This window comes from Accipiter gentilis, chromosome 12 (genome assembly GCF_929443795.1).
Source record: "Accipiter gentilis chromosome 12, bAccGen1.1, whole genome shotgun sequence".
Classification (NCBI taxonomy): Eukaryota; Metazoa; Chordata; class Aves; order Accipitriformes; family Accipitridae; genus Astur; species Astur gentilis.
This window is the reverse complement of record NC_064891.1, coordinates 9,188,103-9,213,982: the sequence shown is the minus strand read 5'-3', so window position 1 is coordinate 9,213,982 and position 25,880 is coordinate 9,188,103. Positions and strand designations below refer to the sequence as shown.

Below are 25,880 nucleotides of genomic sequence, written 5' to 3'. Positions count from 1 at the left end.
TATTGTTACCCAATTTCCATTCACTGGCTCTGTTACATTAACCTATGGCACTGGTCATAATAATTGCTTACACCTTCTGGGCTATTATCTAAAGAAAAAGTGACAACCCCAATCTCAAATTTTCAAGTACAATATATAAACAGAAGCACCTACAAATTGAGTACTTACCTGAGAAAAGTCTTCTGTCTGGTTTGCAGTGCTGCGTCTCAGTAGATTTTGTATTCGCTCTGTACAGAGGGACTCTACAGATACCCACAGATCTAGAGCAACGGATTCCTTAGGCACATCTACAGGAATCAGGAGAAAACCTTGGGAATAGTCATATACTCGCCATTAGTCATATACTGCTAACTTAACTGTGAGAAATATTACACACACAAAGGCAGCTAACATTTTTTTTGTAGTTTTTGCTTGGTTCAACTGTCCTAGTATTCACAATCATGGAATACTAAAAGACAATGCTGAAACACCAATTTTATGCTTAACCAAGTAACTCTGAACAGACTGCCCAAATAGTCATGTCAAATGATTTTATATTCAAAAATGGTTCAACTTTAGCATAGAAACATATGTATAACCCATAGGTGAACAACTCAGTAAAACACTTCCCTGGAATTAAAAATAATACTCCTATTAAAAACACTGAATTTCCTCTATCCAGGCACAGCTGGCTAAGTCAACTCAAATGGTGCACTAGCTCAGACAGACATGACAACAGGGAAGCTGCTTGCATTACACAAGGAAGGTTATCTTACCTTTGAAGTATGAGGGTACAGCTGCTTGTTTCTGACAGAAGAAGGGCTCCATGCTCCAAGTTCCTCAAGTCCTCTGATATGGCAGCTTGTCAGAGCTTCCCTTCCAAAGCAACAGGTCTCAAGAAGGGATGCTGTGGAATTCAGCAGTTAAAGACACAGCTAATTATTTATTAAAACCTTCCTTAGTTTACTGACATGCATGACATGGCAGCCACAAAACCAGCAACAGATAAAACATTGCCAAACATAAGACTGACTGAAAATTTTTAATGACTTCTAAATTTGTACAGATACGCATTTTACAGTACTGTTGAATTGTTTCACATGAGCTGTTATATATAATCTTTCAAATTCTTAAATTTCCACAAGTACTGACCATAATTTCTTAAGTCACTCTGTGGCACACTGAGCTCTGAAAAGCAAAATGCTATTAACTATGGCTACACAACATGCCCATCACAGTAAAAGCCTTCAGCTGGAGTCAGCTTCCTTTTTCCTAAGTGCTTGTTCATTCTACAAGCAGGACTATCAGCTAGTTTACTTTCTCAAAGCATGGTCAGGACAAGTTAACCTCATGTTCACTGGTCAGAAAAAGTAGTGACCACTGCAGGGTAAGTTACAGTTTCAGCAGGTAAAAAACGTGTTATTTACATGTTGAGAAAGTTGCCTTTGTTTCCATAGGAATATAGTATACAAATAAACGTTCAGGAGAAGTTACACAGCAGTAGCCAAACCAAAAATATACATTTGATGTGTACAAATTTTTAAAGCTTATTACAGGCATTGCAAACGTAGATAATTACATTAAAATAGTTTCAATGACATAGCTACTATTTAAATTAAGAAATGGAATGTTATCAACAATATTTATCTGTTCATTAATGTTGATATTTGTACATATTTAATCCAAGTGTGCAGTTATTTTTGTTCAAGTTATCATGAAGAGGACCACACTGCAGTGACCCTAATATTATATATAGGCTCAGAAGATCTAATGTCAAATTCAGTTCTGATGATGATTCAGATTTACTACTTAACACAGTGTGTTGCTTTTACTCCACAATGGTGAAGTTATACCCTGTTCCCTTTTTTTCAGGGACAAGACAGCTACACAAAATAACAGTAGAATAGAATGGCTTTACTGAAACCTTGGCATCTACAAGTGTTTTGCACGTCCTTTTCTTTTTTTTAAAAAGTGTAACTTGCATTAAATATTGGGGGACACCACACAATACATCACACCAGATTTGCAATAACTGAACACCTCCTTGAATTTCAGTCTATTAGCAATATTAACCATCCGGTTTAGAGGCACAGGAAAGCTAGAGCACTTAAACACACTTGTTTTGTAACTTGAACTTTTTTTTTTTTTTCCTTTTTAAAAACGTATCGATAGGAATTCAGTCTTTAGGTTCTTGTTCTTCCCACCCCAGCAGCAGAGCAATCATCCCTCCCCCAGCTCACTCAGAGAATGTTGCTTTTTGATAATTGTTCCAGTTGAGCTGAATTGTAAGTTTTTCCACAACTACAGAATTTTAAGGACCACGTAGTAACAGATGTTGGTCTGTTTGTGAGGGCAGGGAAATCAAGACTTTGGTCCTCCCAGTTCTCCACTACATAACTGGTTAAAATTTCCAGTTTGACACAAAGAATTTTTATAGTTGTTTTTCTATCTAGCACACACTTACTAAGTCTGGCATATTATACAAGACAGTATCTTACCTAAACTGATTATTTATACTAGGTTTATTGAGGTTAACTGTGCTTAGCATAAAGTAACAAAAAAATAAAATAAATGGGAAGAGGACAACACAAGGCTAAGAAGACTATAAGCTAGACAGGGAAAAACTGCAATTTACCATGTGTGAAATTTGTTTTGCAGCTGGCTAACTATACCCTCTAAATAACTAAAGAACAAGTCAAAAAGCACATATTGGAAATAATTTTTTTTAAATTATTTTTCTATATTCAAGTATTAGATAAATTATATAAGACTGTTTATGAGTTAAATGTTAGGCCAATGATGAATTTTAAAACCAAAATCAGTAGAAACATCATCCAGAAAAAAAGGCTAGTTAAAATATAGATATGTCAAGCTATGAAGCTTAAATTAGTACAGATAATTTTATATTAAATCCAGATATCCAGAAATATACAGAATAGAATCATCCCAGTTTTCATAAAAGCTTAGAAGGTAGATGATAAAATTGCACTTAATTCTGAATTAATTCAGATAGCAAGTCATTCCCATTCCTTGCTGATCAATTTGTAAGAAAAAGGGAACCATGTTAAAAAAAAGATCAAATTGGTTTTGTACATTCTATTTCACTTTTCAACATGTGGTCATAAACAAGGGCCACGCAGTTTCATTATCTGTCTTGATGATCAGAATCAGATATCCTTACACCTGATGCAGACAAATCTAATACAGGATTTACAAAGCCGGCATATTCTGAATTGCCATTATCATCCATTTCAGCGCTAACAAAGTCATTCTCCCACTCCAATCCATTAGAATCGTCAGAAGCTGAAGCTGGATTACTTCCTGTCTTCTTGCTATTAAATTTCAGTGCCGCCCGGAGTATATCTTCTTCTGTTTTGGAGCGTTCTCTCATTGGAATCATTCTGTTCATGCCTGCAATTTTAGACATGTTTATGAGAAAGACAATTTTGAGGGAAGTACCTTTACATTTGTGTTAGAACATCAGAAGAAACAAGAAGAATACTTTAGAGATCCAGACTCTGATAATTTCACTCCTGAGCATCACCATATCTTTTCTGCTGATGGTGTTCACATTAAATCCATAGTTTACAGTCAGTTTTGGCCCAAATGAACACAACAGCCAATGATGTCATTTTACAGAGTTCTAAGGAAGACAGACAACATAGTGAAACAACTCACCAGCAGTGTTTATTTCTCCTATATATGCAGCCTGCTGCCCTACATTAAGGGCATGTAAATATTAGAAGAATTTTGGTACTGTGCCATTTCAAGAAAAGCTAAATGTCTGGGGAATCTTGTAACACTCCTGTAACTTTCTGAGGAACAGATGAAACATCATCATGTGAACCATTTAAAAGAGCAGTTACAATTTAGATAGATACTGGGTGCATTTGCCTAGGAAAGGTCGTCTGTTTGTCTGAAAAGGTGTATTTAATTTCACACAAAATAAGGTAAAACATTGGTCAGAAAACTGCACAAAGACATCAGAGATGCTATTTATTTTGTCAGTAATTATAGACCTTCTCATGGTGTATCAAAACCCTGCCACATCAGTGGAAAGGAAAAAGGGGAGGTTTTACTATACTACTCTTATTCACCGGATTCCTCGTACATTCCTAACTAAACTCCCGTTTTAATTTTGGCTTAACTAGCTAATTAATTACTTATAATTAAAAAGTTACATATTGCAAGTGAAACACACAACTCTTGTGGGGAGGGAACAAAGAGGGAGGGAGCCACAGAAAAATAATATCGAAGGAGGTAAATTTTTCCCTTCATCAGACTTAAATGATGGATTTTTTTGTTGCTACTTTCAACTTGATTATTCCTTTGGTACTAATGGCTCATTGAAACTGTTGTCCCTTTCAAAATACATTGCCTAAAGTACCTTGTCTGTTATCTGTACATGACACTGAAGAACGAAAACAGAATCACTGTATCAAAAATCTGTATTTAATCCAGGACAGTTACCGTTTCCATTTTCTCCTCACACCCTTTGTCTTTCTTTATAATACTCTTGATAAACTATAACATTTCAGGGCACAAACTACGCATCTGCTGTGCTCAGATAGCTCCAGTCCACAATCCCATTTCAGTGCTACCATTACATAATGATTATACGCTACCATCAGTAGCACATAATCATGCCCAGTTCAGGATCTAGGCATTCCCTGTTAAGAACCTCCTAATGCGGCAACTTTTCAGTCAAGCAATGTGATCTTTTGCTACTATTCTTAGTAGCTCTTTTTTTAAAGGCTAATACCCTTTCAAAACACTAGTTCTTCTCTACTTTGGGTTGAGCCCACATACAACTTTGTCTACTAACAGTAAAAATGTGCGACTAGACCATAAATGAAGATCCCTGTTCAGGAAACCCATACGCACTTAGTCTTTCGGAGTTGTTCAGTCTCCATGGTAGATTTTTTACAGCACACACAGTAACTAAACCTCTTATCCCAAGCAAGCAGTCAACCCCTTCAGAGAGGCGGTTTTAATACGCTTAAGTTGGGCCAGAGCTACCCAGAATGAGCTAAAAAACTACTCAAAGTCCTTGCAATATTGACTAGTACTTCTTTCAAAAGACCACATTGCTTCCTTTGCAGCCATGAAAACAAGTAACCTTCTCAAGCATAAGCAATCCTCCATAGGTTATCTCACCATCTCTTCTGCTCAAGATTGAAGGTGACTACCAAGAAGAGATGCACTGCCATCACAATGACCAACTCTTAAAAATTATTCCCCTCTGTAGAGCACAGGCTAGTAGAAATCAGAAACGGAACTATGCAATAACTCTGTTCTCTGTTTTTAGGCAGTTTGGGGCACTTCTCAGCACTTACTATTTAGTTACCTCAAACCAGGTGAATACTTATGGCTAAGTCAATGTGACAGTGCTAAGAGAACAATGAATATCAAACATTACAGATTGGAAAATTTTAATTCTGTACACAGAATTAACAACAACATGGATAACATAAGCCTGTATGCAACAAGATCCTCAGCCAGTCAAATGAACAAGGTAATTCTGCATGCAGGTATGCCTGGTAATGACTGAATCTCGCTCTCATCTGGTTTTCAGTAGTTACTTAGAAAGATACTACATTAAGCAAACACATAAGAGTGGGAGGACAACTCAATCTGTGGAAAAGCAAAGTATGTGATTTTCCTATTTCTTAAGCACGGTGTAGAATACAGAGTTTACAAAACACTGTTTCTGCACTGCTGCTAATTACTCTCAACGTAAAATCCAGTGTATTTCACCACACATGATCTTACCCTAGCCTCAGTTCCTCTAGAATGCTAATAACTCTTGCTCACAGTAGCTAAAAAAAGATGCTGGGTATTTCTGCGTATATCCGTCAAAGTTAAGTCTTTCAAAACAGGTTTCTGACTTACACATTTTAGTGCTTGAGAGCGCTAAACATTTGAACTACACGCAGATTGTTAAAAAATGGTCTATTAAAGCAAAAAAATCTGCTACACATTGGCTAAAAGAAATTCTAGCTTATTTTTGGTCAGCTTTTCAAGAGTCGATTTCTCAAAAATTTGGATTAACTTTGAAACAAAGACAAGAGCTTTTGCAGATTTACTAAAGAGAACAAAAAAGATCTATAACGACCAGCAGCAGCAATTAGGATAGTTGGGATACTCACCTAGAATGCAGACCTAAGTTTCCAGTAGAAGTTACAATAAAAGCAATTAGGGTTTAAAGAAACAATGCTTCCCGAAATACTTCAGTCAAAGACTCTTGACCAACTTTCACATTTTAAAACAAAGCTGCTCCTTCTGCTACTGGCTCACAAGAGGGCAGCATTTCTTTACCATTAGTTTTGTTGTGAGTTTGCAAGTCAGTTCCAGAAAACGCAGGAAAAGACATTTACTGAAGGATCCAAAGAAACAAATTCATTTATTAGACAGATAACCACATTTATCAAAATAAGCAATTTTCTAGGTAAAAATAATATACAGTTTAATCATTACACCCTTAACAGAAATTCCATCAGAATTAAGTTTTAGAACACCTTCCCTTTTGAAAACGACAAATTTACAATCAACAGGAGTTTGAAATGTCAGCATTTTTAACTGCTAAGTTCAGAATGAAACTGAATGGCAGAATAAATACCTTCTTCATCTTCCCACTCTAAATCTAATGAAGTGCTGTCATCATTTCCACTCGTTGATTTTGTTTTGGTCATTAAGTCACAACTGCTCTCTGTGTTGGGCGTTAGCACTGTAGCATCAGATGAAAGTCCTACATAAAAAAAATGTGTTTTTCATTTGTAAACATACTTGAATTTGAGGTTCAATATGCAAATCTAAACTTTCAAAAGGAAGTTTTTATGGTGCTTTGTGGCCTTTAAACCTCAGGAACATTTGAAAAAGCACTTCACCCATCACTTCAAAGAGTATACAGTAGCTTTTTAATAGTCAACATCACTAAGATATTACAAGAAGACATTTAGCAATACTGTCTAATTAGAACTATAGAGGAATTTAGTAAGCTGTACTTGTGTGAAGACTTCCAAAAAAAAAAAAAAAAACAACCAACCCAAACCAAAAACAACAACAACAAAAAAACAAAACCCAAAAAAACCCCCAAAACCCCAAGAACCAACCCTCCCCAAAACCACCCCAAACTACAGGCAGTGCTTCCCAAGAATTACCATCGGTCCTCCAACTTCTTAGTGACTATCACATATCTGTAAGTTTTCATGGAAGTACAAGCTTATAAAATTGTTTTCCTCTAAATCGTTAGTGGAATTTTAAAATATAGACAGCCAAATCCTCTCTTGCACTTCATTAGGAAAAAACCCCACAAACAAAACCACCAAACCCTTAGTATGATTCTAATTATTTCCCTAAGAGACAAGTAAAAAAGTATACACAGACATTTCCATCTTTATCTTGCAGCTAGGTTTTACAAGAAACGTTCACTGTATTGATGTTGCCTCCACAAAGATGGCTGGAAAGTCCTAGTAAAATAAAAATGACACACAGGACTTGTTTGGATAGAGAACTTGCTTTTGAGGACTGGAATGGCTGTTGTACAAATTGTATATGCTGTGTTTTTCAAACACTTGAAGCATCAGGGATTAGAAAAGAAAATAAGTTTCTATCAGTTTTTTTTATACAGATATATGTATACATATTTTATATATGTGTGTGTATATATAATAATATAAATATTTTATGTTTATCTAGAAAAAGAAATAGCACTCTGCTCCTCAGAGTCACTTGACATTTAAAGACATGCATAAGAAAAGGAAGACTTACTACTACTTCGAAAAGCTTCATACTGGAATTTTGTATTTCTTAACAAAAAATCAATATCTTCCTCTGCCACAGAGCTGTAAGAACAATGCATGTATTGTTTTTAGCTTTATAAACCTCTAAGGATGCCATAAAAGATATGGTAATCCATGTGCCCCCCAGTTCTAGGCTTCAAAGTACATACACCTTTACCTAAAATCTTTATAAAAGATGAGCATAGAAAACGGCTTTCCAGTCCTACTTATCACATCCTCTCCCAGTCTGAGCTTCTGCTCAATTTTTAGTAGTAGTTTCAGTCACGTTAGGTAATGCCTCCTTAATCTTCAATTCCTTTTTTAACTAATGAATTAAAACCCCGCTACTGCAGTCCATTTCTAAAGTCTGTGTAGTTCCTACTCATGCCATAAAACCTCAGTTTTCACAGCTCCCTTTCTAATCGTACTTCCCTAACTGAAAATGCCTCCCATCTCCCTTCCATTCAAAAATAGGTGTTTGATTTTAGAGTTTTTTCTAAACTCAAATACTATTCCACAATAAATTTCTTTGGGGTTTTTTGGGTGGTTTTTTTTTCCCCACCCTTCCCCCCCCCACCCCCCCAACACTGAACACAGAAGGTAGGAGTGAAGAGAATTAAATGAATAATATTAATGAAGAAACAGGCAGACTATATATACCATTCATTGCCCCATTGGATTAGTGTGTATTTTTACTGGACACTTAAAACAGGATTCTTAATAATAAAAATACTTTTATATTAGCCAATATTTTACATATAAACACCTTTTTAATATAAAACAGTAGAAATTTGTGTGTGTGTATATATATTAGTAGCTGGGAGGAGGTTCAATTTTGTATGCATCAGTCTAATAACTACACTGAAAATCAGAAAGAAAATTTCTCCACTAATTTTGCATATTAATGGCAACCAGTTTGCATTCAGTAACTATTTGGCATAAGAAAACTGCAGTGAATGAAAAGAACTCCGACTTAGAAATGCTGTATTTGTAAGGTTTGAAAAACACGTGCATTTGGGGGGGGGGGTGTGGGGGGGTGTGGGGTGTGGTTTGCGATAGGAGATGAGGAACAGGAGTAAAAAACAGTCATGGTTCTCAATTATCATTAATAAAATTTTATATCTTACCTCTGATATTCTCCATTATTAACAGCATGTGCTCTTTGTGTTATCCTTTGCTGTCTACGTTGCTATCAAAAGAAGTAAATTGTTGAAAAAGCTCAATGCAATCACTCAGGAGTAATATACTCAATACACTAAACATTCCCTTAATTGCGACATGAGGAGCATTGCCCTGGTCCTTGGAGCAGCCTAAGTACAACTCAGGAAAGACTGACTTTCATTCAAATAAAGATCAAATTTTATGATACTGAAGGGACCATTACATGCAAGTGGTATTGTTTTTAATCTCAGAAATCTCTCCATTTAAAAGAAGGTAGCTTTGTGAATAGAGCTCTCAACTTTTTAACCTATTTCATGCACCACAAAAGAAAAGAAAAAAAAGCATCATTTTGTCTAGAAACATGTGAACACCACCTCATTCACAATTGCACCTGTCCTCTTCTCCATTGTCTTCTCTTCTTAAGCCACAGGTATTTTCAATGCACAACTAACACCTGGGTTATGTTTGATTTGTTTTGCTCTGTGCACTAAAACAGTCAGCCTACTATTTAAAAAGAAATATTTCCTACAGGTCCTTTTATCCCTGTACTTATGGCAATACTGCCATCTCCTCTGGTCATCTGTATCAGCACTAAGTGCTTCATTTATATTATCTTATATTGATAAAAGCTTTGTTGCCCTGCTGGGCCAAAAGTATTAATACGTCTAAACTCTTCAGGTAGAAAGCTTTCATGGTATCGCTAGGCAAAAACAGAATGAAAAATGCAAGACACAAGCCATAAAGGCATTTATTTTGCAGTTACAAGAGGAACAACAGATGTCATGAAGTAGGGTTCTGCTTAAGTTTTAGGGTTTAAACAACTTAAGTTGCCTCAAGATTCTTTTCTCTGCCTTGAAAAAATGAGAGCATAAAAACTGGGCACATCAACTATGTGATTAAAGGTAAATCAGTTATGAAGCAGTAATTGTTCACTGATTTTGACAAGGACTAAGATAAAAACAAATGAGCTAGTTCTGTAGACAAGTCTGATGTATCTAGCTACTGTATTTTTCTGAAAAATCTATTCTCAGCCTTAATGGATCTGTCCCTGCAAAAGAAAAGCAGGGGTAAAACCAGAATTTTTAATGTCAACTTTAACTTCATCTAAGAATTGCTCTTCACTGGGTAAATAGTCTTGTGAGAGAACTACATTGGATCAACGAGTATTTTTCAATCCCAAGATGACAATGGTTTAATTTCTTGGCACGCTTTCCGTCTCAGGTATTTAAATAAGTATCAGAACAAGCAGATTGAAATCAGTAAGGAAATGGGAAGTGTAGAAGTAGAAATATCACACATAATGGCAGTTATAGGTGAGAAGACTTAATTATGCAGGGAGAAAGAGACAGGAATTTGGGGCCAACATAGTTAACAAGTCTGCAAAAATCAAGTACTGACATATGCAACAGTTGTCTTTTAAGATTTATATACCCACATAATATCCAATTTAAATTATCTAACTGTTTTGCCAGGTCACATACAAATATCTAGCACTGATTTCCATGATACACAGATATTAAAATTCTCCACTGTTACAAACCCTGACATTTAGTAGGGCAACATCAGCAAGACAAATTAGTTTTAAACAGATGCAACACTTCCATGAAAAAGCCATTTTCTCATTTAGAAGACTTCTGACCATGAACAGCAAAGAGATGAGTTATGTATTCAAAAATGGCTTCCAGTTTATTTAGAAACGTTAAATGCTTGATGCATATCTATAAAAAAATGCTTCCTTAGAAGCATTCCTTATAATCCTTCTGGGTTGGGGGGGGGGGGGGGGGGGGGGGGGCAGGCACGGGCAGAGTTGTTTGCAAATGAGGTAAGTGGTACTAATTTTACAAGAGAAAAATTAAAAGCTCTATCATGCATTATATCTAATCTATCTATCTATCTCAGGTCCTGACTAAAAGAGGTGCATATTAAAAATACTGAAAAACAAGAAAAATAGCATTTTTTTGCACAGAACTTCTACAAAAAACAATTAAAGCCATAAAACAATTTACTTTTGCTGACTTTATATAGACCAAATGTATTAAAAAAGCAAGCAAAAAAGGTCAGAAGAATTAACCTTCCCATACCACATGACAAGAGGATAGAAAGAGAAATGTGAAATGAGACCTATACTCAGCAACATAAATATTAGATGAAAACTCAGTCATCACTATCAGTCTGGAAATAACAATTTTCAATTCACTCTCTTTTGAATATAGATAATACACTAGGGTTGAAGACCTCCCCTATACCTATTGTAGGTTTCAGACTTTTTCAGTTAGTCTAAATCTGAACTTTTGAAAATCTACTTCTAATTGAACACATATCACATGTCTAGCGGACTGTTTCCTTGACCATGCTACAACTGCAGCCATACACGTTACAGATTAACAGATAGCAAAAAGTTAAAATGTTCTTTTTAACATGCACATTTCTGGCAACCTGAAATTTGCATGAGAACATGTACTTTAATAGCTTATTAAGATGGCAAAAATATTAAATGCACTGATAATATGTAACTCTTTGAACTGCAACATGAAAACCATCAGTAATAAGTGTTATCAGGATACAAAACAGCATCTTGTTTTCAAAAAGCAGGAAAACATAACGTGGCTTTTGTTTTGCTTGACCAAGCTCCAAAAGCATGGACAGCAGACATGTGAAAGTAGGCACAGATATATTAAATTAAGACTACTGTTAAGTCATTACTGGACTTTGGCTACTACACATACAAATTGCAAAATGATAGAACAACTCAGGTTGGAAGGGACCTCAGGGGGTCATCTAGTCCAACCTCCTGCTCAAAGCAGGGTCAACAGTAAATTCAGATGACTTGGAAACATATATCTTCACGTTAACACAAACCACAGATAAGGAACAATTAAATGCACAAATATATAAAGGACATTTTACAAGCCTAAATGATGTCATAATGTGTGCTTAATTTCATTTTTTTTAAACTAGAAAACCACCACAGAACACTTTAGATTAAAGATCAGTAACTTCTATATAATACAAGAAGTCTGTTAAGCTAATTATAGATTAAAATCATACATCTCTCATTCAAAATCTATACTCGGCAACATAAGCTGTTTCGAACAATTCTGATCATTTTCAGCTGTTCCAGTCAGCTGTACTTTCAAATTATGTATTTCTTTCTCTACTGGAATTTACAAGCCAAAGCAATTTCCTCATTATGTTTCCTGAGATGTAAAGGATGTTAGGAAAGTCTGCATACATAGAAACAGAACAGAAGCTCTGATATATATTGGGGTCTTTTTCCCCTCACCTCCAAGAGCTTTTTCTGCTTTGCTGCCCTGGCTGCTTCACGTTGTGCAGCATATAAAGCCTCTTCTTCTAGTCTTAACTTCTCCTCTTGTAAGGCTAACTGTATATGAACAAAATAGTAATGGTTAACAAAAGCAGAACCTATCTATCTTCCTATGAATAAAGCCATAAGTTCAATAAAACAAAAGAAGATCTACTAGAAAATAAAAATAAAATAAAAGTGACTATACTAAAACATTTTTCTTCATTAACTGAGTCTAACAGCTTCCCCCCACCAAACATCCCAAGAATTTAGCTAACTAAACATTACCCTATTGAATAAACATCATTACTAGTGAATTGCTGTAAATGCACGCTACATTTTATTACGAACTGCATAGTGAAAGACTTAAGTCTTTTCAGTTGCATATTTCATTGGTACTTTATTAAAAATCAGTCTCAATTTCTACGTTGTATTCCACATCACATTCCATTAATTGCTGCAGCACACTAAAACAAAACGACAAATTATGGGGGTTTTTTCCCCTTAAGAAAAGCTCTGGAAAAATTGGGCACAAGAAAAGCTGAGTCAAGTATACTCCCCATTTTGCCTTCCATAAAAAAAAAAAAAAAAAAAAAAACACTTCAAATTTAACAGATTTCAGTCAGAGAGCCAGCCTATTCATTTTTCAATTTTTCAGCTAATAGGCTATTAAAAAGCAGCAATCTCTGACGCTAACTTTGTTGCGCAGCAATCTCTTTGTGTATCTTGTAGACTAAAAAATACCAACTGATGAACAAAACCCAATTGTTTCGTTCACATGAATAGAATCTCCTTGTGTTCATGGTTGATCTTAACTACTTTAAAAGAAAAACTATCCATACCATACTAGTCATTGTTAACTGCTTACCTCTGACTGAAGTTTCATATCAACAACTCTCTGCTTTTCAGCAATGGAGTCATAATGTCTGTCTTTCAAGTCAGCAATTTCTTCCTCAGTCAGAGGTCTAAAAGCATGGGAGAAACACAAAAAGGCTCCATCTATTATTTACGCATGACAACCCTAAGTTGCACTTAAATATATCCATATAGTCTTTCTTGACTGGTCCTTCAATGCAAATTCAACAAGCTGTACTTTTGGCCTCCTCCTCCTGAGAACAGAGTTCCAAAGTTCCATTTTATTCAAGACAATGCTGTCTTTCCTTACTCTTACAAAGCATTTTTTGTATCTTTATAGAAAGCATATTTTCAAAACATTGTTTGCTAACAGAACTACTGGAATAGAATAGTTAATATCATTGCAGTGTAAATGTCACTTTTTCTTTACTTCTTGTGGTCCCCTAATTGTAAATTGTTCCCCTTTCATCTGTTGCCTACTCTTATGTATCTAACAAACAAGACTGCAAAAGTATTATAATAATTATAAGGTTTCCTGTATCGCTTCTTTGGGACCATTGACAAGGAACAACATTTTGGGAACTATCAAACTTAAATAATACAAAATGTCTAGAATTAGACAACCAAAGCATACACTTCAGTGCCTTTGTATTCTTCACATAGAGCAGACTTCTAAGTTTCTACTGCTTACATAAATATTAACACGCTCACAAAAAATTCACTGGAGTTGTAGCACTAACACACGTGTAACTTCAAATGCAGACCCTGGGAACAAGAATAAAGATTCTCTTTGCAGCATACTGTTTTAACTGTCTTGAGTAGTTTTTGCATGATGCATTATCATCTAAACTGTTTTGACATGCTTAAGCATTAAGGTTAGTTTGACACATATTCTAAAAAGACAGAAAGGGTTTTGACAGGAACTCTGAAAAATTTAATAGTCACAGTAGGAGAGCAGAGGGAAGGAGAGGTCCTGAATGTTAAAGTCTTACCTGTGACTGCTTCCTGGGCTTTCCCCCTGTTAGGAAAAAAAAAAAACAAAAAAAACACAAACCTCTGAGTTCTTGAGAATCCCATCAATCAATCAATTTTAAGATGGGGAAAAAAACCAATATGAAATCATAGTTTCTCTCACCTACTGGTTTTACAGCGGGGGTGGGGGGCGAAATCCCCTGGTTTAATTTGGAATTAAAAAAAAAAATCTTCTTATGCAATCAAATGAAATGGCTGACTAAGTAAAACAAGTACTTCCAACTGAAAATAAATATTCCGGTGGTATATTTCAGGAACCAAACTATTAGTCCTTATGTTTTTCAATACAAGGCAGGGTATTGAAAATGTGGTGTTTGTCCCACCCATTATCAAGCTGTATTAAATTTAAAAGAGTGAGGTTTTAAGGCCAACTTCCATTTTTCTGAAGTAGTGTTCAGCCAGTTTACCTGTAATTGTAAAGACAGAGCACTCCCAAAACTTTCCTTAGCAAAAGCAACCCAGGTCCATTTATGTTCTCAGATAAAAAGCATTTGCTGAGTCTGATATCAGAGTTATACCAGGAGCAAATGCTCCTTCAAGTCTTCACCACCCCCTACTTTTTTTCCCCTCCTTTTTCTTCTTTCCTTTTTGCCTTCCTAATGTCCACAGTGCTCTCTTCCTGAAAGGGTTACCTCCCATACTCCCCCCAACCAGTTCTCTTCTCTTAGGTCTTCACTTCTCCCAAAACGTTAAATATTCATTCCTAGAGCAAGCAAAACTCAAAGTAAAAAAATCCTGCCATTTAAGTCTACAACATAGCATAAAGTGGGAATAAGAGACAGATCTTGGAACCATTTTTAAGGGTTGTATTAGCAGGTTTCACATTATGATCGAGGTACCTACCTCATCACTTTCCACTAGGTTCTCAAACTGCACAAAAAAAGAAATAAACAATCTTTACAATTAAATACAAGAAATCACTAAACACATAGAGCAAATAAGATCACATATTTACTTGTAAAACACTACTCCAATGATAACAGTGGGACTGTAATACCATCTAGGAAAGCCCCTACTTTCAGAGAAAGTATTAGATTAGGACCTATCTTCTTACCAATGTTTCTTTTCCTAAACATTACACTCTCCTAAAGGGAGAAGAGTCAAAATTAAAAAACATTCATCTATTTCACTACAACTTATGTAAGGGCCCTGACAAAAATGAAATCTCATTAGCTTATAAGGTTGCTAATAATTCTGTGTCTCTGAAGCATTATAATACAAGCAGTGGAAGGAATGGTATGGCTCTGACATACACCAAAGCACCCACTCAATTTAAAAAATTTAGAAGATGTAAGAGGTATAGTGCATTAACCTCTACCTTGCATGGCAACTGTGATGCTTATCAAAAAGTATTTGAAGATGTATTTAATTTACAGAAAATAGTTACTTTCTACCCAGAATTCTAAAAACAAGCAAGCAACAACAACCCCCATCCCAGCTTTGCACGTAAGAAACTAAAGGTCAATAAAGGCAATGTAATGCTTAATGATAGGAAGCAAAAAAAAGCCCAAACTCGTTCAGCATAAGTTCCAACTATCACATAAAAACAAAGCAAATGGAAATTCTCCATACTATTTTCAGTCATCTTACACATAGTCAGTAGATTACACACAGAGGTCAGTACCTACAGTAAGGCTCTTTACTGACCTGTATACTGACTAATTGCTGTAAGCAGAATATTAATAACAATTTGGGAGGAGGACAGAACCTTCTTTTCCCCCATCAATTTCTGTTGCAGAACACTCCCACAACTGAAAGATGTGCGCTAAAACAGATTTCCTCACGTCTGCCCCCTTTTCTGAAAGCCAAAGCAGTGATTACACTTACTAAGGTTATTCTCAGTAATGGGGGCAGTCTGAAAGGTCTAGGACTTCTAGACTGTAAGGAACACTCAGAGAAAGTAAGCCAGGTTATTCTGAGAATCTCAACTTATACAAATTAACCTTACACTACCCTTGGCAAAAAGGGTTGATACTCGGTGGCTGAGAAAGGACCTCTGTAGTGAGCAAAGCGGACTACAAATGCAACTAACTATAAAGTAACCACATCAGATTCTAGCTTTTTGTAGAATCAGATTCATGATCCTGCAACCAAGAACTAAATATCCTGCACTTATACAAGCAGAAAAGAAAATCAATCCCAACAGCAGTGATGAAAGGTGCAACAATCAGACTTTGGAATGCTTGGGTGCCGAGTATCAGATCTCTTCTTTCCAAGTGACAGATTAAAGTGAGAAGAAATATTAATGTTCTGAAGTACTATAAAGCCCAGAATATTTCAGTGTACATAAACTGCAAAAAGTGCTAAAGGCATTGCTACAGTTCAGCTTTTTCCTTTTTTTTACATCATTAGAACGTAAGCACTCACCTCTATAGTGAAATGTTCTCCTGTTGAACATGTTCTAAAATACTTTGATCTGCAAAAATAAGTCTACAGTTACATTTGGCAGTCTTCAATGCACAGCACAAAGAAAACAAGCCTGATAATTTTAAATAGCTTTTGAAATATGTTAACTATGAAATAAACCTAAAATCTTCATGCATTAAACACATTTATTCATTAACCTGTGCTCTGCATCGCTACCAGCGAAATTCAGAGCAGAAAGAGACAAAAGCATATAAACATCTTCTATACAGCTGAAGAAAAGACAAACACCTTCTTCAAGTGAGAAGAAATCACTCATCAGGATGCCAGACTTGACATTTACAGACATTTAGCATGTTCTGCAATACCTTTAATACATTTTTCTCAAAAAGCATTATTCCAGACAATTTCTGAAAATGCTGCTGCTCATCATGGCACTTAACTCTTTACCAACATAGCACCTTGTACAACATCAGTGTTAAACAAAACATTTTATTTTGACAGCTTGGCACAGCTAGAAGGTTGAACCTCAGAGAAAAATGTCTACAAGGAGGTCAAGACAATAGTTTTCAACTACAAAAAATAATTTACAGTCTGTAATTTTATACAGGGAACCAGTCTCCTCCCTGATTCTTTAACTATCTTAACACTGTCCTCTACAAAAAACCAAGAGTATTAAGTTACCTGAATACATTTTAACATAGTGAAAGAGGTTTGGCTATCATCCAAAAGATCTTTCAAATATATACTGGTGCTTCAGCACAACATCCATGTCATCAAACTATTTTAAAAACCAGAGTTCCCAGTTGCAAGTCCTGACTGCTATCGGGAATAAACCCAGGGCCTCAAGCATTTCTATACTTGTACAAAAGATCATTCCATAGTTGCAACCAACACCTACTTCTACTACACTAAAAAGCAACACACCAGCCAAAGCCTGAATTATATTAATCATATCATATTTCATCTCCATCCTGTCTTTCTTCAGAAATCAGTTAGGGTACATCTCCCTGGCAACTTGTTGTGCAACCTTTCCTTCTATGTAGCAGTGTACGTGGAGCGCGTAGCTGCCACTAAAAAATTGTTTCAAGTTGATTCATTGCTATGAAACCAGAGGCAAAAGGCCACCAATTCATGCACTATATCGCAAGTATAATTGGGACAGGTGTCATGAACACTTAAAGTAATTTCACTGCTACCCCTCTGTGTAACATTGTGGTGTGCAGAAGCCAATACCATTAAGAATCTAATTTAATAAAACTCCTACAGGAAAATTGTTTCAGGACTATCTGTGTTGTTAACAAAAGTCTAATTGCAGCTTACAGCATCAGGCGCTAACTAAATTATGCTCAACTTCATAAATGTATGAGCTGCAGTCAGATTAGTTACAAGAATTGAACAGTGAACCTATAAAAAACTAAGGCAATACAATGCAAGCTTACTACATGTAATTACAAATAGCCCAACAGCAATGACACTTCAAGGAAGATCTACACTTTTTGCTACCTGCTGAACTCAATAACATGGGACCTAATTCTATGCCAGAGTTTGAGCCCTTGAATCCCAGAGCAACTATGGAAGACTGAGGTCATTATGGCCAGAAATAGAAGACCCATCAACTTCACCCCCATACATAATAGCTTCAATCGAAATAAAACAGTGACCTATTAAAATGCTTATAGTTTTTATTATTCTCCTTTAAGCTCTACGGTTTCATTATTTTCTAAAACAGACTTGAGAAACATATAGGCTTGATAAGTACTGAAGAAAGCAGTTCAACTAACAGGCCAGTGGACTTGGAGACTATCAGATCAATCTTCAAAGATCTAAAGCTACTAAACAGACTAACTTTTCAGCACTCCATACATATATATGTTTTACTCTCCTGTTATGCAAAGTCATGTTATCATCTTTTATAAATAACCAATGATTACAGATTATGTGTGGAAAAAGTAGTCACTAACATTGAACACTTAATCTATTAAAACCAGTGCATGAGTCAAAATTACTTTTTCTACACTAGTGACAAAAAGGACTGTTTCAATTTTGCTACAATATAACCCCTCCCAAACTAACCAAATAAATAACCTAGAGACAAGTTATATTTGTTCTTATCTTCCCCCCCCCCCTTCTTTTAAACACTCCTCTAGGAGTAAAGAGGAATACTTATGGTTGAATATAGTGACAAACTAGCTATGACCTACTTTCTAACTCTGTCTGCAGCTTGTAGTACTTCGAGCAAATCTACTTCAGCCAAAGCATAAGGACACTCCCCAAAAAAGTAATAAAAAATTACCAACTGTAAAAGGAACTAGGCCTTAAGCCTTATTGCTTTAAGACTATTCATATTAGACATACAACTAATGATTAGAAATTGGTTTAGATATGATTAATAGAACGCAGGTGCTTATAAAACAATATCTAGGAGCCGCTTAATTGTTCTATCAGACTTCCTCTTCACGGCTGGCTTAAAAGCCAGTCAAGCTGAATCAACAGAGAAAGGATCATATGCCTTAAACCTAAGATGTGGGAGTAAGTGATTAACTTTAGAACAAGATAAATTAATGTAATAACCTCAGTAGTTTTTTTAGAAATTCATAGGTACCTTTGAAGTGTTAGAACATAAGTGATGATGGTGACTGGAGACCTTCTGCCTATGACCACCAATCTCAGAAGAACCGAGACATGACAATGGAGAATGGATAAGATGATGAATGGTAACGATATGAGAACAGAAAATCAGCTAGAAAATTACAGAGACTTTGGATTGGGACAATGGGTGGCAAAAGGGTATATAAGGTTTGGAAACTTTTGGAAGTGTGCCATTCACTGCGGTGGTGGCCCAACTCTGAGTTGTTAATAAAGCAAACCTAGAGAAACACACATTTGAAAATTCTTTAACACCAACTAAATGTTTGTATTTTTACAGAAAGTTAAACTTATACTACGCTAAAGAAGGATTTGGCATTTCTCTCTACACATGCTCAACATGAACTCTAAAATCATTGCAGCAATTCATACATCAATCTCCAAGATTTTAAGCACAACTCTAAGCAAAGGATATGGAGGATTCCATATTGCAGGATACAGAAGCACTTGTTAAAAAACTGTATACTGAATTATTTAATTCAGAGTTTATTTCTTACAGTTAAATCTTGCAGCATCTAGGAATAGTGCAGCACTAGTTTGGGTGTGGGCGGGTAGAATCTGAGTAATTCAAGTCATCACCATTACCTTGATAAGCTACATTATTACATCATGCTGTTCCAGAACTAGCCAAATCTGCAGAATTTGGTGGCAATCTAACTTGCAAACTTACAAAATTTATAAGACACATTTTACAGTTTTGTTTTTAATACAAATCCCTGTTTCTCCCACCACACAGCAGAGGAAAATACCTTAATTGCCCAACACTCCAATACCATTCCGTAAACTACCAGCACACCCAGAAAACAAAGATTATCTGAGATAACTGGCACATGTCTGCCAGAAGTAGCACGAATGATCTTTTTTTCATAAACTGATCCCTGTATATCACATTCCAGGTTCAGGCTTCAAAAGCCAATCCAAACAGGTTGCAGCCCCTTCAGTTGGAAAAGTCTGTTTTCTGTACCATCTTTCTAAGACTTTCACTACAGGCTATGCAACACCTGAAGAAACGTACCTAACAGTTTAACGTTGCAACAACAGAAAGAAAGATTTATTTCACTGGTAAGGACAGTCCGATATTGGACTAACAGAAGCAATACATGCACATACGAGTAGCTAAGCCATCATGGCAAACAAACTTCTCCTTTGAGAGTATGCTCATAAGAATTTCTTCATTAATTTCCTGCCATTTAAGAGAATGGCACTTCTCATAATTCTGTGCATGGGCATTCATATTTGCCATTCTAAAACCCAAGCAAGCAGTAAGCCAGTAGCTACATGAAAGGCACCAAAACACACAGTGAAGTCTGGCAAGTAAGCCAGTAACTTCAGCAACCATCTGCTGAAAACCAATTGGAGACTATGAGATGGTGCGGCAGGAAGCTAACATAAACGATGCTTCATGAATCAAACAGGTACCAAAACCGAGTACTAGAACAGGTGACACCGCAAACACCAATTAATATACAAAAGGGTAACAAAGTATTGCAAACATACAAGAAAAGAAAAAAGAATACAAGGGAAAAACAAACAAACAAAAAATATACCTAATAGTCCCTTTAGACCAGAGGGAAAGATAAAAGATAACCATATAGCTAGAATTTGCTGTTATAGCCAAGACAACCGTGTGCCTTTTTGGACTCTGCCTCCTATCCAGTGCTCATAAGTCAATAAATCAATAAAAAGTAGTTGGGGGTGGTAAAAAAAAGACCAAAGAGACCACACAACCAAAGCTAAAATTTACAGAGTAAGTACATGTTGCCAGAGACTTATCGTCATTACCCATGACTGCTAAAAAAAAGGTATTAGCCTATGAGCAGAGACTCAGCAAAAAACACACATGAAGCAAGACCCTTTCAAGTATTACTTATTTTTCTCAAGGTATGGTACAAGAAACAGATAGTTAAGTGCCAGCTGTCCAGGCATTTCAGGTGTTCAGACCCTCAGCTAGAGAGTATTAAAAATACAAGCGGGTATACTCCACACATGCTATCCTGGTCTTTTGCCCATTTCTCTGAAAAGTATTCCTAAAAGGTCTTCAGGACAAGCAGAACATCAGACTTGCCTACTACAGCTGGTGTGAAATAAGAGGCCAAAAGCCTCAGCATATCTGTCTAGAATGACTTCAATCCTGATACATCAGTCAAAAATATGTGACATAGAAACATCAAATACTCATAAGCATACCGAAGAAAACCAAGTTCTTGTACAGGTAATGTATCCTTCCCCTGTTTGTAGACTGCTTTTCCATGAACTGGTTGTGGCAGAACAAGACACGGATTACACATTTACATGATATAGGAAAGTTTATTCGGACCATTCTGCTCCTGATCTTCTGTAGCAGTCACCCTTTATCCCAACAGAGTCTCAGCCTCTGACTCACAGAGACCACAAGATCATATTCCAGAAAATATGGTGGTTTTCCACCTTCGCACAAACACAACCACCAGCATGCATTTTGGCAACTGATCTGAAAAATCTTTCTAAGCTGCTGCTTCTGGAAAAACAACCCTGGACGAGGACTGAGGAGACAGTTAACCTAAGCCATCCCTGGAGATGTATTACCATCAGCCGCACAAAGCCGAGCAACCTTTCGACGACATTTCATCAGTTCGAACTGTCAAGGTAGAGGCTACCTAGGCGTTTTCTTTCTCTCTCCTGCCCTCAATCTACCCGCGCTGCTGCTCCTCAGGGGAGGCGGCGAAGGGGGCTGCCCTGCAGCCCGGCTGGACCCAGACCCCGCATGAGGCGGCGGCCGTCCCCCTCACGGACTAACCCACCTCACCTTCCTTGCCGAGCCCACACCAGGCACCGCGGCAGCCCCCCGGCCTCGTCACCCCCCTCTCCTACCCCAAGGCAACCCATGTCCCGCTGTCAAAGCTGCCGGCGGGGCATGGGGACTAGCCGCCTCAAGGTCCTCCAAAGCTCGGCCGCCTCTCCTCACCGCCCGCCGAGGAGGAGGGATGGAAGGCGGGAAGGCGGAGCCGGGCGGGCCCAGCACCTCCCCGCCCCGGGGAGGGGAAAGGGATAGCCGCTCTGCCTGCTTACCCTCCGCCTCGCTGGAGCCGGCCGGCTTCCCTCCGGAAGAAGAGCCCGCAGCACCACTGCGCCCAGCAGTTCCCCATCGCATCCTGGGCGGCAACGGCGGCGGCGGCTGCTGCTCCTCCTCCTCCCTTCAGGCGGGTTCAAACCGCCCCTGCCATCAAGGGCGGCGGCGGCGGAGGAGGAGGAGGAGAGAGGAGGGCGGAGAGGAAGTGCGGCCGCTGACCCTAAGAAACAAAGGGCCGGGCAGCGGGCGAAGGCTCCGCGCCGACAGCCTCATGGCCGCGGCCGCTGCGCAGAGGCGGACGCCGCATGCCCCGAGCGCTGGCGCCGCCCCCCGGCGGCGGCCCGCCCCTTCCCGGGCGCTGAGGAGAAAGGCGGCGCCCGCCCAAAAACCACTGAGAGGAAAAATCGTCTCCCGTCGAACCTGCAAGTTTTGAAGGCTTTTCTCTTTGAGGACCGTCGCCGAAGGTGTTTATTTCCCTTCTAGGGGTCGTCTCAAGGGAAGAAACGTAACGGGAAGGTGAGGTGGAGTTGACTGAGTTGTCTTCTGCGGGTGTAAACTAGGTGGGAGAGGTCCTGTGTGAAACCGAAGTGGGTGTTGAGGTTCTGTCGTTTGGGAGAACGGGGTGGGTAAAAAAAATAAGGCAGTTTACCACAAAAATGCCTTGGAAAGAAGGCAGTAACATCTCATGATCAACTGTGTCATCACCATTGCATGCCACAGGTGTGATTTTTTTTGTTTGTTTTATTCCCCTCCATTTTGTGCAGTGAAGAGAAATAGGCAATACTGTGAAATCCTATACCTTGGCATGTGTTCACTACAGCTTGTATGCAAACAAAAATTCCTTAATTAAAAAAAAAACAAACCCCACCATTGTAATTTCAGCCCCAAAAGATCATTCGGGGCTCCAGACTACTTCATCCCTAACTTCCTCAAGTCATTGGATACTTCGTTATAAAAAATATTAAGTAACTAGTTGTTTGTTTGACTCATCTAAAACCCAGCATCTAAACAACAGGAACTATCGTTATTTGTCTTACTGAGGTTTAACTACAAGAACTACGATGGATGATTCTGGCAGAGACCATGATCTCTGAAGACTTCTGGCAAACAAAATAGAAAAACAAAATCAGAACTGACACTGCATTGACATTCTCTAGATGAACGTTTCTGAGAGCTACAGCAAGACAAACACAATGTGGAAGGCACACAGCATTTGGTGTTTGGTATAAAAAGGTAAACAATGTATAAAAGAAATGCCATTGCCCCACATTCAAAGGATCCAGAATCTACATTGACAGAAATCATATCAGTTGCACTCAGCTCAGAATACTGAAAACATCTAACTTATGCTGTAGGTACTTAGAAAATAAAGCTATCCAGTTTTTCATTGGTATAGGGCTGTGTTCACTCTAAGACTACCAATTGAATTCTCAGCAAAAGAAAGCTCTTCTAGCTATTGACTTTAAAACTCTTCCACCCCTTTTTTATTAACCTGGTGTTTGTCCTTTCCTGTGGTCATGCAAGATCAGAAGAGCTAACAGTAGCCTACATTTAAATGAAGAAAAATATTTCAGGGTTCCAAAGGCCAGTATGAAAAAGCATCACCAGTAATTACACTTTTGAGGAGAGGAAACCAGTTCAAGGCCCCTGTTGGCTATAGGCATCACATTATGAGAGGGAAAAAAAAGGTTTCTTTCAAATTATACAGACTGAATTCTGCCATTCAGATACCAGCAGGCTGTCAAACGTATCTGGAGCGTGGGTACTATATGGCTTAGCAAGATACCTCACTCGTTCTTTACCATCTTCAGTCTCTTTGGCTTTAAATTATAGCACCACACCAACACACGTCACCATAAGTTAACAGTGATGTTACATATATAAAAATAAAGATTACTCAAAAAACAAACCCCAAAGCAACCTATAGCCAAAAGAAATCACTGTCATCGATAAGTTAGTTGCTGATGGAAAAAACCAGCATTACTCACACAGCAGTGAGGCAGCTGGAATCTCCGATTAATAGAGATCCTATTGACACTGGACACTGTCCATAAGAAAGAAAAGCCGGTTCTCCATATTGTTTGCTATGGTTAAAAATAAAATAAAACTGAAGAGCCATCTGCACTGACAATGTGAGTTCTCGAAGTCTGCTATGCATGTGTGGTTGTGGTTTGTGCCTTTCATTTAATGAAGCCAAAAGTGGTATCTCAGCAGTGGAAGAGTTAATTGGTTGCCACGTTAGCTATCTATTAGCAGTGCTGAACAGATGCCAGGTCCCAGAAAAGGCACTTGCTACAATAATGACAAGCAGTAGAAGGTGGGAGGAATATAATAAATTAATGCCAACTGAGCTCTGTTTTTTTTTCCTGGAACTGTGAGGTCAGCCTTGAAAGGTGCATTACAGTGATTGCATATAGGAAGTGAGAGTGAGAGGGAAGGAGAAATAAAAACAACCAGAAATGAATTACAGAAGGTGACGCGTATCAACATGACTTGAGAAATATGACAAAGGTTTCAGAAAGTATTATTGGAATATATGATGCCTCATGATGCTATTTTCCAGGGAACTGGCGTTTTGGCAAGGTGTATACTGCTCCTCTCCCAAAGAGAAATGTTGCAGTAGTCAAACCTGACAGCTGTTCATAAATTTCTCCAGAGCAATTGGAGACCTTTTCTTCTGCAGCACCCTAGACTATGCAATATAGGCCACCGAGCTGAGGAGAGAAATGTCAAAGAATTGGTTGGCAAAAGCAGAAAAGGGAAAGTAGCTCAGCCCTTGCACGATGGCTGTTGTAATTGACAGGGAACCAAATTGTTCCCTGACATTGTGTAATTCGTGTTGAATTAAAAGAAGACAATAAGGCTTACATACCAATCGGGAAGGGGGAAGAGACATATTGAGATTTAGCAGATGCCTTGTGTAAATAACAAGGCTTGCTTAAATGTTGTGTGAAGGTCACGGGAAAAGGACAACGGCTATAACTTCCTAAATAAGGAGGGAAAAAGACAACAACTATAACTTACTAGATAAGGAGGGAAAAGACAACGGTTATAATTTAGCAGGTAAGGGGATTAACTCTGCCACAACTGCACTTCTCCACATCAGAAGACATTCTACATCAAAAGACACTCTCCCTTGGGAAGATTGACCGAATCTGCCTAGTAACAAACCTGCACAAGTGAAGAAAGAGAAAGCAGGACAAGGTGGAGACTTACAAGAAAGGGGTGCATGAACTGTATATAAGGAATGTAACTATAACATAAAGTTGCGAGCTTTTGGCGGAGCACTGTCTCCCCGGCCGCCCAGCGCTGTTTTGCTCTCTTATCGCTTGCTAATAAATTCGATCTTTTTATTTAATACGAATTGGCTCCTCCAATTTGTCACGAGCGTCTATAACAGCTGTGAGGTGTGACATTTTCCTAGTGACCTGGTGGGGTAGGAGTTACGTAGTTTTGCAGTCCTTTGAACAGACACAGCTGGTCTCTACTCCTTCCTCCCTGATGCTTTCATCTCCCCCCCCCCCCCCCCAACTCTAACACAGCACCTTTGTTTCGGTAATATCCACACAGAATATTTTTGTTTCTGTAGTTTCAGTTTCTGATTGCTTTCTCTGGCACGCATCCTACCATGCCACTCCTGACTGGAGCAAGACAAGTCGACATGAGCGGAAGGCTCACCGTCATGGGTGGCTACATCAGTCGCTGT

The 25,880-nt window shown here is 37.9% G+C and overlaps 1 protein-coding gene across 4 annotated transcripts; it reads right to left on the bottom strand.

Annotated features, from left to right (window-relative positions):
* Nucleotides 1-1,021: 1,021 nt before the first annotated feature.
* AP1AR (adaptor related protein complex 1 associated regulatory protein) lies at nucleotides 1,022-22,489 on the bottom strand. Of its 4 annotated transcripts, none has more exons than XM_049814942.1 (10): nucleotides 22,174-22,484; nucleotides 16,480-16,528; nucleotides 14,956-14,982; nucleotides 14,073-14,098; nucleotides 13,094-13,190; nucleotides 12,205-12,303; nucleotides 8,888-8,949; nucleotides 7,750-7,823; nucleotides 6,599-6,727; nucleotides 1,022-3,390 (listed from the first exon to the last, which is right to left on the bottom strand). In XM_049814942.1, the coding sequence occupies exons 1-10, from the start codon at nucleotides 22,248-22,250 to the stop codon at nucleotides 3,125-3,127; spliced, it is 906 nt and encodes a 301-aa protein (XP_049670899.1). In that variant the 5' UTR covers nucleotides 22,251-22,484; the 3' UTR covers nucleotides 1,022-3,124. The 4 variants fall into 4 exon arrangements, with proteins under 4 accessions (XP_049670899.1, XP_049670898.1, XP_049670901.1 ...); XM_049814941.1 differs by lacking the exon at nucleotides 22,174-22,484 and adding an exon at nucleotides 21,313-21,449; XM_049814944.1 differs by lacking the exon at nucleotides 12,205-12,303 and having other exon boundaries at nucleotides 22,174-22,489.
* Between the last annotated feature and the right edge of the window lie 3,391 nt (nucleotides 22,490-25,880).